This window comes from Schistocerca nitens, chromosome 12 (assembly GCF_023898315.1).
Source record: "Schistocerca nitens isolate TAMUIC-IGC-003100 chromosome 12, iqSchNite1.1, whole genome shotgun sequence".
NCBI classification, from domain to species: Eukaryota; Metazoa; Arthropoda; class Insecta; order Orthoptera; family Acrididae; genus Schistocerca; species Schistocerca nitens.
Genome location: NC_064625.1, coordinates 87730044 through 87744976, shown reverse-complemented (window position 1 = coordinate 87744976; position 14933 = coordinate 87730044). Strand labels below are relative to the sequence as shown.

The 14933-nt window shown below is 45.4% G+C and overlaps 1 protein-coding gene across 1 annotated transcript in view; it reads right to left on the bottom strand.

Annotated features, from left to right (window-relative positions):
• The window catches only part of LOC126215177 (leucine-rich repeat-containing protein 15-like), a 202403-nt gene that overhangs the window by 27868 nt on the left and 159602 nt on the right, over nt 1-14933 (bottom strand). The window contains exon 6 of the mRNA XM_049941843.1: nt 4792-4950. Within this exon, the coding sequence (XP_049797800.1) occupies nt 4792-4950 (159 nt within the window). The remainder of the gene's footprint in view (nt 1-4791; nt 4951-14933) is intronic.

Genomic DNA, 14933 nt, shown 5'->3' with positions numbered 1-14933 from the left:
CTGGTACGGATCCCACACTGATGAGCAATACTCAATTATAGGTCGAACGAGTGATTTGTAAGCTACCTCCTTTGTTGATGGACTACATTTTCTAAGGACTCTCCCAATGAATCTCAACCTGGCACCCGCCTTACCAACAATTAATTTTATGTGATCATTCCACTTAAAATAGTTTCGCACGCGTACTCCCAGATATTTTACAGAAGTAACTGCTACCAGTGTTTGCTCTGCTATCATATCATATAATCATACAATAAAGGGTCCTTCTTTCTATGTATTCGCAATACATTACATTTGTCTATGTTAACACTCTCTGTACCAGGCCTATTTTATGCACCCGTCCCTAGAAACCGGGCAATTTTACCAATATTAAAAAAATTACTGCATCAAATCTACTGTTTGGATTGTGGCAAATTTGGTACCATCTTGAAGCTGCACATTTCTACTTTAATTCTGAGTGAAAGAAACTACTTTACAATGCACAGCTTTAAGGTACAGTTATAGAAATCACTTAGATGTTTTAAGAATTTAGAAAAAGTCATACGAATAAGGGAATACAATTGTGATTTATTTTTAACCAAAATTGTGGCACTACATTACATGTTTCTGATAGTATACAGTATTACATATAAATTTCACACAGAATCATATTGTTTTTTAGTGTGGAAAATTTTAAAGCAAGGTTCCAGGCAGAGTGCAACGCCACACTGTTCACATTCGTATCGTGTCTCTTTGCGAGAAGCCTTGCCACTCTGTTTCTTGCTCCTGGAACTGCACACGTGACACACACGAGCAGCATACTTCTTAGTAGTTGCAGGTATGTGCTGCAAAAAATGTCTCTTTGTTAGCCGACCTACAGTTCCTTCATTTCTTGGAATGAATTCAAGTGTGTCGTCTTCAACAAGCTGAACTGCAAGCACTGTTATAAAGTCTGTTATTGTAATATTCTTCCTGTGCACTGCATTGTACAGCCAAAATGCATTTGATACTCCCATAAGCAGCAAATGGAAATATAATTTTCGCCACCATTTCACAGTTCTGTGCTGGAACGGATTGTACTGCAGGCGTTGGTCTCCAATATCCACTCCAATTTTATTGAGGTTGTAATCAAGTACCTGAAGTGGTTTCAATACTACAGACCCATTTCTCTTAGTATGCGTACCAAATGTTGCTTGATGCCTTGTAGACAATGTATACACATCTCTCTTATCTTTCCACTTCATTGCCAATACATTATCTTTACGCCGAAAAGACATTTCGCCCTTTTTCAGCTTAGCAGATACTAAATCTTTAGGCAATCCTTTCCTGGATTTGTTCACAGTACCAACAGCTCCAGTGCCTTTCTCTGCCAGTTGCTGAAATAGCTCTGGACTGGAATAAAATCGATCTAAATACACAGTGTGGCCTTTGTTCAGCAAGCTGCTGTCAGACAACAATCGCAAAATAACCGCAGACGAAGAATTGTCAACAATATGCTTACCAGCATAAACTTCAAAATTTACAACATAGCCACTACTGGCTTCAGCAACAGCATATACTTTCAGTCCATACTTATGAGGCTTATTTTGCATGTAAACACGGAAACTCACACGACCTCGAAATGGGCAAATTCCTTCATCAATTGTCACTTTTTCTGAGGGACGATATGCCTGGATACATCGCTCCTTCAAATTATTATAATATGGCAAAACTTTGTAAAGTGGATGAAATCCATCTTCGCCTGGTTTTTTCTGATTTGAATTGTCAACAAGATGCAAGCATGACAGTATCTGAGTGAAACGCAAACGGCTCATGACATGGGGACAAAAGTTACAACTAAGAACAGGATTAGTGCTCCAATGGTCCGCAATTTTTGGCTTTTTCGAAACACACATGTGGAAAATAATACCCAAGAAACGCCTCATCTCACTTATAGTCACTGGCTTCCACGAACTCAAAACTGAATGGGGCTTCAGATTATTTCCTCTTCTTTTCTTCTGTATTGTCTGTGATGCATACAAATTTGTCTGTCTCTTGAGTTCATTTACGTCACTGTCAGTAAGGAACACTTTACTGCAATCCAGTACAGAACTCGACTCATCAATATCCACTAGTATCTGCCTGGGTGTCGTGTTGACAGGCAGAGGTCGGTAGGTGTCAACTGCAGTCCACTCACTGTCTTTCGGATACGGCACAGCTGCTGGATTTGAAGCAACACCTTCAACATCATTCTCGTCTTCATCTGAAGACAAACTGTCATCAATCTCGTCTTCTAAAAAGAATATCACATTATGTGTAACTACATACATCGTTTACACATGTTCAACAGATATGTGCGTACTGCACAATTACGTGGAAAATTCGGAAATACGTACCTTCAAACACACCATTGCATTCAGAATCGTCTGAATCACTCTCTACATTATCCAGAGTGTCGCTATGATTGATCAAATCCGCAATTTCTGCGTCTGATAAACCGCGCCGAAACATGATGACAAACAACTGAATGATATACAGACTGAGAACGCAAAGATAAGTTTTAACATGAATTACAGCGCTGCCGTGACATCTATGGACGCATTTTGTTAATAAACATCTGAAAAACGTATAGCGCTGGCCAAACCCGTAGAAATAACGTTGCAGTGTTTTGAATGAAATTAAATGTAGCGGCCCGTAAATTTTACGGGCTTGGTGATTTTCGCGCGATCCCAGGCCCGTAAATTTTACGGGCTTGGCGCTTAGAGTGTTAAGGGTCAGTTGCCACTCCCTGCACCAAGTGCCTATCCGCTGCAGATCTTCCTGCATTTCGCTTCAATTTTCTAATGCTGCAACTTCTCTGTATACTACAGCATCATCCGCGAAAAGCCGCATGGAACTTCCTACACTATCTACTAGATCATTTATATATATTGCGAAAAGCAATGGTCCCACAACACTCCCATGTGGCACGCCAGAGGTTCCTTTAAAGTCTGTAGACGTCTCTCCATTGAGAACAACATGCTGTTTTCTGTTTCCTGAAAACTCTTCAATCCAGCCACACAGCTGGTCTGATATTCCGTAGGCACTTACTTTGTTTATCAGGTGACAGTGCGGAACTGTATCGAACGCCTTCCGTAAGTCAAGGAAAATGGCATCTACCTGGGAGCCTGTATCTAATATTTTCTGGGTCTCATGAACAAATAAAGCGAGTTGGGTCCCACACGATCGCTGTTTCCGGAATCCATGTTTATTTCTACAGAGTAGATTCTGGGTTTCCAGAAATGACATGATAAGCGAGCAAAAAACATGTTCTATAATTCTACAACAGATCGATGTGAGAGATATAGGTCTATAGTTTTGCATATGTGCTCGACGATCCTTCTTGAAGACTGGGACTACCTGTGCTCTATTCCAATCATTTGGCCATAGTCGTAGGCCATCTTCACACAGCACCATCAGCTGAAGTTGACGATGCGTAGAAGTTGACCTCAGTCGCTCGAACTACAGTTTCAGCGACTAAGGGTAATTGACCCTTCTACGGATTGCCAAATTCAGCTAATGGTGCTCTATGAAATACTAGGCCGAAACCAGTCATCACGATCTGGGCTGTTTTTGTGTGATTTTGTATTGTTAATAGTGGCTACTTGTTGTTTCCTCCTGTGGAAGAAACAACTTTTATTCTTCCTTATACTCCCATTTTACCTGTCCAGTAACTTACCTCTGTGTCATTATCTCCCATGTAAACAATTCCTTGAAGAGATATAAGAGGCTGGCGGCCTGTTAGTTACAGGAATGATGAAAGCGGGACGCGGTACAAACATACGAGGTGTGACTAGAAAAAAACCGGACTAGTACTGGTGAAACAATAAAACGAATGCAATAAGGCTGAAAGTCGCGTGGCCTGTCACGTGACTCTCGCTCCGCCTACTGCTCGAGTTTCATCTGCCCGTGGCGTCTGTTTTAAGTAGTTGACGTTTTGTCTGTGCGTCGGAAAATGTTGAGTGTACAGAAAGAACAGCGTGTTAACATCAAATTTTGTTTCAAACTAGGAAAATCTGCAAGTGAAACGTTTGTAATGTTACAACAAGTGTACGGCGATGATTGTTTATCGCGAACACAAGTGTTTGAGTGGTTTAAACGATTTAAAGATGGCCGCGAAGACACCAGTGATGACACTCGCACTGTCAGACCATTGTCAGCAAAAACTGATGCAAACATTGAAAAAATCGGTAAACTTGTTCGACACTTTCCTTGTCAACTCCTGTTAACTCAGACACTGCTCTGATTGTTAAACGGCGATCTTGTCGAACAAGCCACGCGACTTTCAGCCTTATTGCATTCGTTTTATTGTTTCACCAGTACTAGTCCGGTTTTTTTCTAGCCACACCTCGTACTGTGCCGGCTTACCCAGTTATACCAGCGCTGCCGATCTATGGCTGGCGTATGTCTGTTCAGCAGACTCGTAATACTATGGACCGCGATATCTCGAATATTTTGAAAATTTCTCGGGTATTCAGCCAGGAAACGTCGTCCAAAAGGCGCGATATATCGGCAAGCCGACTTCTTGCCATCTTCAGGTGTTCTTGGTGTCTGATTGATGGATGCCGACTTCCACTGGAGATCAGACACCAAGAACGCCTGAAGATGGCTAGAAGTCGGCTTGCCGAAATATCGCGTCTTCTGGACGACGCTACCTGGCTGAATACCCGAGAAATTTTCAGGATTTCTGTACGCCGGGAAAGCCTCAGATGACATCTCGAAAATTGCTTGAGAAGCGCATCGTACCAGAGCATCACCTGCGTTCTGAAGACGTTAGGCCGGGCGGCAACTCACCTGAAGAGGTCAGCGGGCAGCCGCTCGATGGCGTTTCCGATGATGCTGAGCACGGAGAGCAGCGGGTTGTCCCAGAAGGTGTCGCGGTCGACGCTCGTCACGCGGTTGTCGTTCACGATCAGCGTCGAGAGCCGCGGCAGGCGGGTGAACATGGTCCGGCTGTAGCGGGCAACCAGAACAATCCACAGTCAAATCCGGCCGCACTCCAAATGTGGTTGGCTACAGTAACACTGCCAGGAGCAAGGGCAACGTGGAGAAATGACTCAAACACACACCTCCAGATGCCAGACACTCAGATCGGTATTTGGTGGTAAGTTCCTACGGGACCAAACTGCTGAGGTCATCGGTCCATAGGCTTACACACTTCCTAATCTAACTTAAAGTAATCTACGCTAAGGACAACACACAAACACACAAACACACACACACACACACACACATACACACACACTTCCATGATCGAAGGAAGACACGACCCTCCGACAGGGGGGCTGATGGGGGGGGGGGGGGGGAGCGCGAACCGTGCAAGGCGCCTGAGACCGCGCAGCTACCACGCGCTGCACTCACAAGGGAACCTCCCCATCGCACCCCCTCAGATTTAGTTATAAGTTGGTACAGTGGATAGGCCTTGAAAAACTGAACACAGATCAATCGAGAAAACAGGAAGAAGTTGTGTGGAACTATGAAAAAATAAGCAAAATATACAAAATTAATCCATGCGAAGATAGGTGGCAACATCAAGAACGATCTGAACCCAGCGGCGCCGTGGTCCCGTGGTTAGCGTGTGCAGCTGCGAAACAAGAGGTCCTTGGTTCAAGTCTCCCAAGTGAAAAATTTTTCTTTATTTTCGCAAAGTTATGATCTGTCCATTCGTTAATTGACGTCTCTGTTCACTGTAATAAGTTTAGTGTCTGTGTTTTGCGACCGCACAGCAAAACCGTGCGATTAGTAGACGAAAGGACGTGCCTCTCCAATGGGAACTGAAAACATTTGATCGCAAGGCCATAGATCAACCGATTCCTCCACAGAAAAACACGTCTGATACGTATATTCTATACGACACTGGTGAGGGCATGTGCGTCACATGACAGGAATATGTTGTCGACCCACCTAACTTGTACACTTGGCGAATGGGTAAAAATAAAAAATGGTTCAAATGGTTCTGAGCACTATGGGACTCAACTGCTGCCGGCCGCGGTGGTCTAGCGGTTCTAGGCGCGCAGTCCGGAACCGCGCGACTGCTACGGTCGCAGGTTCGAATCCTGCCTCGGGCATGGATGTGTGTGATGTCCTTAGTTAGGTTTAAGTAGTTCTAAGTTCTAGGGGACTGATGACCACAGTAGTTAAGTCCCATAGTGCTCAGAGCCATTTGAACCATTTGACTCAACTGCTGAGGTCATTAGTCCCCTAGAACTTAGAACTAGTTGGTTGGTTGGTTGGTTTGGGGAAGGAGACCAGACAGCGAGGTCATCGGTCTCATCGGATTAGGGAAGGATGGGGAAGGAAGTCGGCCGTGCCCTTTGAAAGGAACCATCCCGGCATTTGCCTGGAGCGATTTAGGGAAATCACGGAAAACCTAAATCACGATGGCCGGACGCGGGATTGAACCGTCGTCCTCCCGAATGCGAGTCCAGTGTCTAACCACTGCGCCACCTCGCTCGGTTTAGAACTAGTTAAACCTAACTAACCTAAGGACATCACAAACATCCATGCCCGAGGCAGAATTCGAACCTGCGACCGTAGCGGTCTTGCGGTTCCAGACTGCAGCGCCTTGAACCGCACGGCCACTTCGGCCGGCGGGTAAAAATATTCTTCTACATTGCCCGATTTAGGTTTTCTTGTGGGTATGAGAATTACTCCCAAAGAATGATGAAAACATAAGAGTTTGTCACATAAACTGCAACAAATGAATCCAACAGTTTCACAGTCGCACAATTTTCCCTGTGCTGTGTCAAAACATGTTTTTAACGTTTTCAAATTTTTCCGTGTGTAGACCGTCAAATCCTGCATATGTCCAAGCAAATCTGAACATGTCCTGGAATTTTGGAGAGCGAATTTGATTATGTGTGAGTGCCTGAACTTTGATAATTGTCTGAAAATATAAAATAAAATTTTACGCTCGAAGGAAGACTTGAACCTAGGACCTCTCGTTCCGCAGCTGCTCACGCTAACCACGGGACTACGGCGCTCCTGGTCTCAGATTCATCCTTGATGTTGCCTATCTTCGCTTGGACTATTCAGTTTGTATATTTTGCTTATTTTTTTCATAGTTCCACACAACTTCTTCCTGTTTTCTCGATTGATCTGTGTTCAGTTTTTCAAGGCCTATCCACTGTGCAGACTATATCTGAGGGGGGTGGGATGGGGAGGTTCCCTGGTCAGATCGGTACCAGACGTTGTATGTAGATTATCAACCAAAACTCCGATTTACTTCGTGCTGTGTACTGTCATCCAGTAGAACATGCACAAACGGCAATTAAAAGTAACACGAGATTTACAGAGCACAGAAGAGCGCAAGTGTGAGTAGAAATAGACTTTGGACTGATGACCTCAGAAGTTATGTCCTATAGTGCTCCGAGCAAAAGAAATAGGATTTCACTTTGCATCGGAGTGTGCGCTGATATGAAGCTTCCTGTCAGATTAAAACTGTGTGCTGAACCGAGACTCGAACTCGGGACCTTGGGTAGCTCAGATGGTAGAGCACTTGCCCGCGAAAGGCAAAGGTCCCGAGTTCGAGTCTCGGTCCAGCACACAGTTTCAATCTGCCAGGAAGTTTCATAAGTGTGAGTAGTTGTCAAGTTTGTATCCCGTGAGAAGTTGGTAGAGCGTTGGATCCTCGCACAGAGGGTCACTGTCTTCCAAACCAAAGTCACGAAATTATTCCACTGTATTGTGCGTGTAAGTGTCATATGCGTCAACATGTTTTGACATGGGGTGTTTGGAGTTTACAACAATGTTTTCTTGGCAGTCTGCTTTCGCTTCATTTCTTCGAAAGTGCAAAATCTATAGAGCACATCTGCACATCACAGAATTTGCAACCAAAAGAGAAAAATAAGGAAGCAATTGCAAAAAATGGTTCTAATGGCTCGGACCACTATAGGACTTCACATCTGAGGTCATCAGTCCCCTTGACTTAGAACTACTTAAACGTAACTAACCTAAGGACAACCCACACATCCATGCACGAGGCAGGATTCGAACCTGTACTTTTGCTCATTCTGAAGCCATATTGTTCCTCTAGGCGTCTATTCATTTTACTTGCTGCAAAGCTAGTAAACTCGCTAAAGTTTCATCGCGTTAGAAACTCTGTTATTACTAGTACTTAGCACAGAGTATATCATTATTATTAAACACAATTTTCCCTGCACTGAAAAAATTCTAAAAAGACAGAAGCGTTACTTTGACGCCGAATTAGGTTGTATGGAGTCATGCATTTTAGAGACTAAATTTAAGGATGTCTAGAGTTTCACTTCCCGTCGCCTGTCTAGTCATCAGAGAGAGAAAAAGCTCGGTTTGGGGATGGAAAATGGTTGTTTTTCAAATGAAGCACCCCAGCATTTGCTTGAACGATATAGGGAAATCACGGAAGATCTAAATATGGATGGGTTGACACATATTTTAATCACCGTCCACCGGAATATGAGCCCAGTGTCTCACCACTGACCAACCTGAGACTGTTTCAGGCTAAAATAGTGTAGCAATAATAATCAATAGTGTAGCAATAAATGTCAGTAGTGTAGCAATAATAATCAAAATAATATGACAAGTACATAACGTTCAGCCAACGAAGCGAAAGGAGAGTGCCAAAATAATATTGCTCCAAATTCCTAGAAGTTGTTTTACAGGACAGGAAAATATTCTCCCAAGTACAGTCCCACGCGTAAAAAATTAAAAAAAAAAAAGTATCGGCGGCTGGTATTGAACTGTGGGACCATTGATTCGACGACCGCACGTTCTAGCATCTCACCCATGCTGGTTTTATGGAAAACATACTGACAGATACGGTTTTCCTGTGCTTTTTAGTTCTGGGTTACTTTTAATTACCGTTTATGCATTTCTACTGGACCACTGCACACAGCACGGACTAAATCGGTGTTCTGGTTGATGCTCTATCGACATACGACATCTGGAGTTTTGTGTGTTAGCGAGTAAAGTATGCAGTGCTCTTATGATAATTAATGCACAAATTAATGAAAAACTAATGAGAGACCCAGAGATGCTGCAGAGATGAAACTGGTCCCGCATTCTGGGATACGGCAGTTCAAATTCCCATTTGGACATCGTGATATAGGTTTTCTGTAATTAGCACAAACCACGTAGAGGAGATTATTAGGATGGTTTCTATGAAAAGAAATAGTCAATTTTCTTCTGTATCCTTCCCAAATCCGAGCTCCTACCTCGTTCTAAAGACTTCATCGCCGACGGGTCATTAAACCCCGATCTCGACTGCTCACAATGTGTCAGGTCCACCGACATGGCTACTCAGCAGACCACACTTAAGCGCCTCGCGAGGAGTTTATCGAACCACCTTCACAATAACTCTCTACTATTCTACTCTGGAACACTACGCGGAAGAAACCAACACCTATATCTTTCCTTCCGAGCTCTGATTTCCCTTATTTCATTTTAATGATCGTTTCTCCCTATGTCGGTCGGCGTCAACAAAGTATTTTCGCATTCGGAAGAGAAAGATGATGATTGAAATTTCTTGTGAAAATCCCGATGCAATGTCAAACGCCTTTGTTTTAATGATGTCCACGACAAATACTGTATAATTTCTGTGACACTCTCTCCCCTATTTCGCGATAATACAAAAGGTTCTGCCCTTCCTTGAAGTCTCTCGATGTACTCCGTTAATCAGACCTCGAAAGGATCCCAAACCGTGTAGCAGTACTCCAAAAGAGGGCGGATAAGCGTAGTGTAGGCAGTCTCTTTAGTATATCTGTTGTATCTTCTAAGTGCTCTGCCAATGAAACGCAGTCTTAGGTTCGCCTTCCACACAGCATTTGTTACGTGCTCTTTCTAATTTAAGTTGCTCGTGGTTGTAATTCCTAGCTATTTGGTTGAATTTACGACCTTTAGATTGGTGTAACTGAAGTTTAACGGACTCCTTTTAGCACTCACGTGAACGACGTCATACTTTTCATTGTTAAGAGTCGATGGCCAATTTTGGCACAATACGAGGTGCATTGAAGTTCTAAGGCCTCCGATTATTTTTCTCCGGACTGGAAAGAAACATGCGCATTGTTTTAAAATGAGGCCGCGTTCATTGTCAATACGTCCCAGAGATGGCAGCACCGTACGGCAGATGGAATTTTACCGCCAGCGGCGAGAATGAGAACTGTTTTAAATACTTAAAATGGCGACGTTTTCCTTACTTGAACAGCGTGCAATCATTCGTTTTCTGAATTTGCGTGGTGTGAAACCAACTGAAATTCTTTGACAGTTGAAGGAGACATGTGGTGATGGAGTTATGGATGTATCGAAAGTGCGTTCGTGGGTGCGACAGTTTAATGAAGGCAGAACATCGTGTGACAACAAACCGAAACAACCACGGGCTCGCACTAGCTGGTCTGACGACATGATCGAGAAAGTGGAGAGAATTGTTTTGGGGGATCGCCGAATGACTGTTGAACAGATCGCCTCCAGAGTTGGCATTTCTGTGGGTTCTGTGCACAGAATCCTGCATGACGACCTGAAAATGCGAAAAGTGTCATCCAGGTGGGTGCCACGAATGCTGACGGACGACCACATGGCTGCCTGTGTGGCATGTTGCCAAGCAATGTTGACGCGCAACGACAGCATGAATGGGACTTTCTTTTCGTCGGTTGCGACAATGGAAGAGACGTGAATGCCATTTTTCAATCCAGAAACAAAGCGCCAGTCAGCTCAATGGAAGCACACAGATTCACCGCCACCAAAAACATTTCGGGTAACCGCCAGTGCTGAAAAAACGATGGTGTCCATGTTCTGGGACAGCGAGGGCGTAATCCTTACCCATTGCGTTCCAAAGGGCACTACGGTAACAGGTGCATCCTACGAAAATGTTTTGAAGAACAAATTCCGTCCTGCACTGCAACAAAAACGTCCGGGAAGGGCTGCGCACCCGCACATCGAGCTAACATTACGCAACAGTTTCTTCGTGATTCCTCATGCTACCTACTCACCTGACCTGGCTCCTAGTGACTTTTGGCTTTTTCCAACAGTGAAAGACACTCTACGTGGCCGCACATTCACCAGCCGTGCTGCTATTGCCTCGGCGATTTTCCAGTGGTCAAAACAGACTCCTAAAGAAGCCTTCGCCGCTGCCATGGAATCATGGCGTCAGCGTTGTGAAAAATGTGTACGTCTGCAGGGCGATTACGTCGTGAAGTAACGCCAGTTTCATCGATTTCGGGTGAGTAGTTAATTAGAAAAAAAAAATCGGAGGCCTTAGAACTTGAATGCACCTCGTACAGATACCTCTTCTAAATCGTTTTGCAGTTTGTTTTGATCTTTTGATGAGTTAAATAGACTTTAGACGACGGCGTCATCTGCGGACTACCTAAGATGACTCCTCAGATTGTCTGCTAAACCGTTTATGTAGCCGGCCGCGGTGGTCTAGCGGTTCTAGGCGCGCAGTCTGGAACCGCGCGACTGCTACGGTCGCAGGTTCGAATCCTACCTCGGGCATGGATGTGTGTGATGATGTCCTTAGGTTAGTTAGGTTTAAGTAGTTCTAAGTTCTAGGGGACTGATGACCACAGATGTTAAGTCCCATAGTGCTCAGAGCCAATTGAACCGTTTATGTAGATGGATAGTAGACGGGCTACAACACTACCTCGGTGTACGCTAAAAATCACATCCGTTTCACTCGATGACTTTCCGTCAGTTACTGAGAACTGTGGCTTCTCTGACAGGAAATCACGAATCTTGTCACGTAACTGAGCAGATATACGGTATGCACGCAATCTGATTACAAGTCGCTTGTGATGTACGTTGTCAAAAGCCTTCTGACCAGAAATACGGAATCAAAGTGCCTTCTCAATAGCACTCAACACTTGGTGTGAGTAAAGAGCTAGTTGTACTTCACAAGAACGATGCTTTCTAAATCCGTGGTGACTGTGTGTCAATAGACCGTTCTCTTCAACGTAATTCGTAATGTTCGAACACAATATATGTTCCAAAATTCTTGGGCTTCTAATTTAGAGGATTATCCTACTGCTTTTCTTGAGTATTGCTGTGACCTGTGCAACTTTTCAGTCGTTGGGTGCGGATCTTTCGTCGAGCGACCGGCTGTATATAATTGTTAAGTATGGAGCTACTGTATCAGCATACTCTGAAAGAAACCTGGTTAGTACACAAACTGGACCGGAAGACTTCCTTTTATTAAGTGATTTAAGTTGCTTCACTACTCCGATGATATCAACTCCTAAGTTAATGATGTTGCCAACTGTTCTTGACACGAATTCTGGAATATTTATTTCGTCTTCTTTGGTGAAGGGATTTGGGAAGGCTGTGTTTATTCTGCTTTAGGAGCACTGTCGTCGGTAGTATTTCCATTGCTATGGCGCAGAGATGGCATTTATTGTGTCTTGCCGCTAGCATACTTTACGTATGACCAGTATCTCTTTGGATTTTCTGCCAGGTTTCGAGATAAAGTTTCGTCGTAGATACTATCACAAACATCTTGCGTTGAAGTCCGCGCTAAATTTCGGGCTTCTGTTACATATAGTGTGGTGTAAAGTACACAGTATTTCCGTAAGACAGCCGCACCTGAACTTCAGGTGCTTACTGACGCACTGCTATTTTATACTTATATGGATATGGTGTCTGTTCTTTTGGACATGTCCGCAAGAACAGACTCCATTGATGACCTACAGCCGTTTACAACGAAATTAGAATTATATATTAATACCTTCAGCTACTGATAGGCGTTGCAGGTGAAAATATGTAACCCGACTGGGACTCGAACCCGGGATCTCCTGCTTACATAGCAGACGCTATATATATATATATATATATATATATATATATATACTCCTGGAAATGGAAAAAAGAACACATTGACACCGGTGTGTCAGACCCACCATACTTGCTCCGGACACTGCGAGAGGGCTGTACAAGCAATGATCACACGCACGGCACAGCGGACACACCAGGAACCGCGGTGTTGGCCGTCGAATGGCGCTAGCTGCGCAGCATTTGTGCACCGCCGCCGTCAGTGTCAGCCAGTTTGCCGTGGCATACGGAGCTCCATCGCAGTCTTTAACACTGGTAGCATGCCGCGACAGCGTGGACGTGAACCGTATGTGCAGTTGACGGACTTTGAGCGAGGGCGTATAGTGGGCATGCGGGAGGCCGGGTGGACGTACCGCCGAATTGCTCAGCACGTGGGGCGTGAGGTCTCCACAGTACATCGATGTTGTCGCCAGTGGTCGGCGGAAGGTGCACGTGCCCGTCGACCTGGGACCGGACCGCAGCGACGCACGGATGCACGCCAAGACCGTAGGATCCTACGCAGTGCCGTAGAGGACCGCACCGCCACTTCCCAGCAAATTAGGGACACTGTTGTTCCTGGGGTATCGGCAAGGACCATTCGCAACCGTCTCCATGAAGCTGGGCTACGGTCCCGCACACCGTTAGGCCGTCTTCCGCTCACGCCCCAACATCGTGCAGCCCGCCTCCAGTGGTGTCGCGACAGGCGTGAATGGAGGGACGAATGGAGACGTGTCGTCTTCAGCGATGAGAGTCGCTTCTGCCTTGGTGCCAATGATGGTCGTACGCGTGTTTGGCGCCGTGCAGGTGAGCGCCACAATCAGGACTGCATACGACCGAGGCACACAGGGCCAACACCCGGCATCATGGTGTGGGGAGCGATCTCCTACACTGGCCGTACACCACTGGTGATCGTCGAGGGGACACTGAATAGTGCACGGTACATCCAAACCGTCATCGAACCCATCGTTCTACCATTCCTAGACCGGCAAGGGAACGTGCTGTTCCAACAGGACAATGCACGTCCGCATGTATCCCGTGCCACCCAACGTGCTCTAGAAGGTGTAAGTCAACTACCCTGGCCAGCAAGATCTCCGGATCTGTCCCCCATTGAGCATGTTTGGGACTGGATGAAGCGTCGTCTCACGCGGTCTGCACGTCCAGCACGAACGCTGGTCCAACTGAGGCGCCAGGTGGAAATGGCATGGCAAGCCGTTCCACAGGATTACATCCAGCATCTCTACGATCGTCTCCATGGGAGAATAGCAGCCTGCATTGCTGCGAAAGGTGGATATACACTGTACTAGTGCCGACATTGTGCATGCTCTGTTGCCTGTGTCTATGTGCCTGTGGTTCTGTCAGTGTGATCATGTGATGTATCTGACCCCATGAATGTGTCAATAAAGTTTCCCCTTCCTGGGACAATGAATTCACGGTGTTCTTATTTCAATTTCCAGGAGTGTATATATATATATATATATATATATATATATATATATATATATATATATATATATATATATATATATATATATATATTAGTTATTGATCGTTGACCGAGCGAGGTGGCGCAGTGGTTAGACACTGGACTCGCATTCGGGAGGACGACGGTTCAATCCCGCGTCCGGACATCCTGATTTAGGTTTTCCGTGATTTCCCTAAATCACTCCAGGCAAATGCCGGGATGGTTCCTCTGAAAGGGCACGGCCGACTTCCTTCCCCATCCTTCCCTAATCCGATGAGACCGATGACCACGCTGTCTGGTCTCCTTCCCCAAGCAACCAACCAACCAACCATTGATCGTTGTGTTTGGTCGTCGCGGACGTCGCAAGACATCCTGTTCAACTTCGGTGGTTGATCCTTCCACTCAGTTTTTTATTACAGAGGCCAACCGATCTATCTGAGCCACGGAGGGACTATGACACGCACGCCTCCAGCGAGACCCACATTCCCACCTTGTATGTCCACACACTACATTCGTAGTGTCACCACCCAACGCACTCATTACTCGTGGAAGACATTCTGTGGTGTCACAGCCAGACACCACACGTGCTAGGTGGTAGCTTAAATCGGCCGCGGTCCTGTAGTACATGTCGGACCCGCGTGTCGCCACTGTGGGATCGCAAACCTAGCGCCACCACAAGGCAGGTCTCGAGAGACTGACT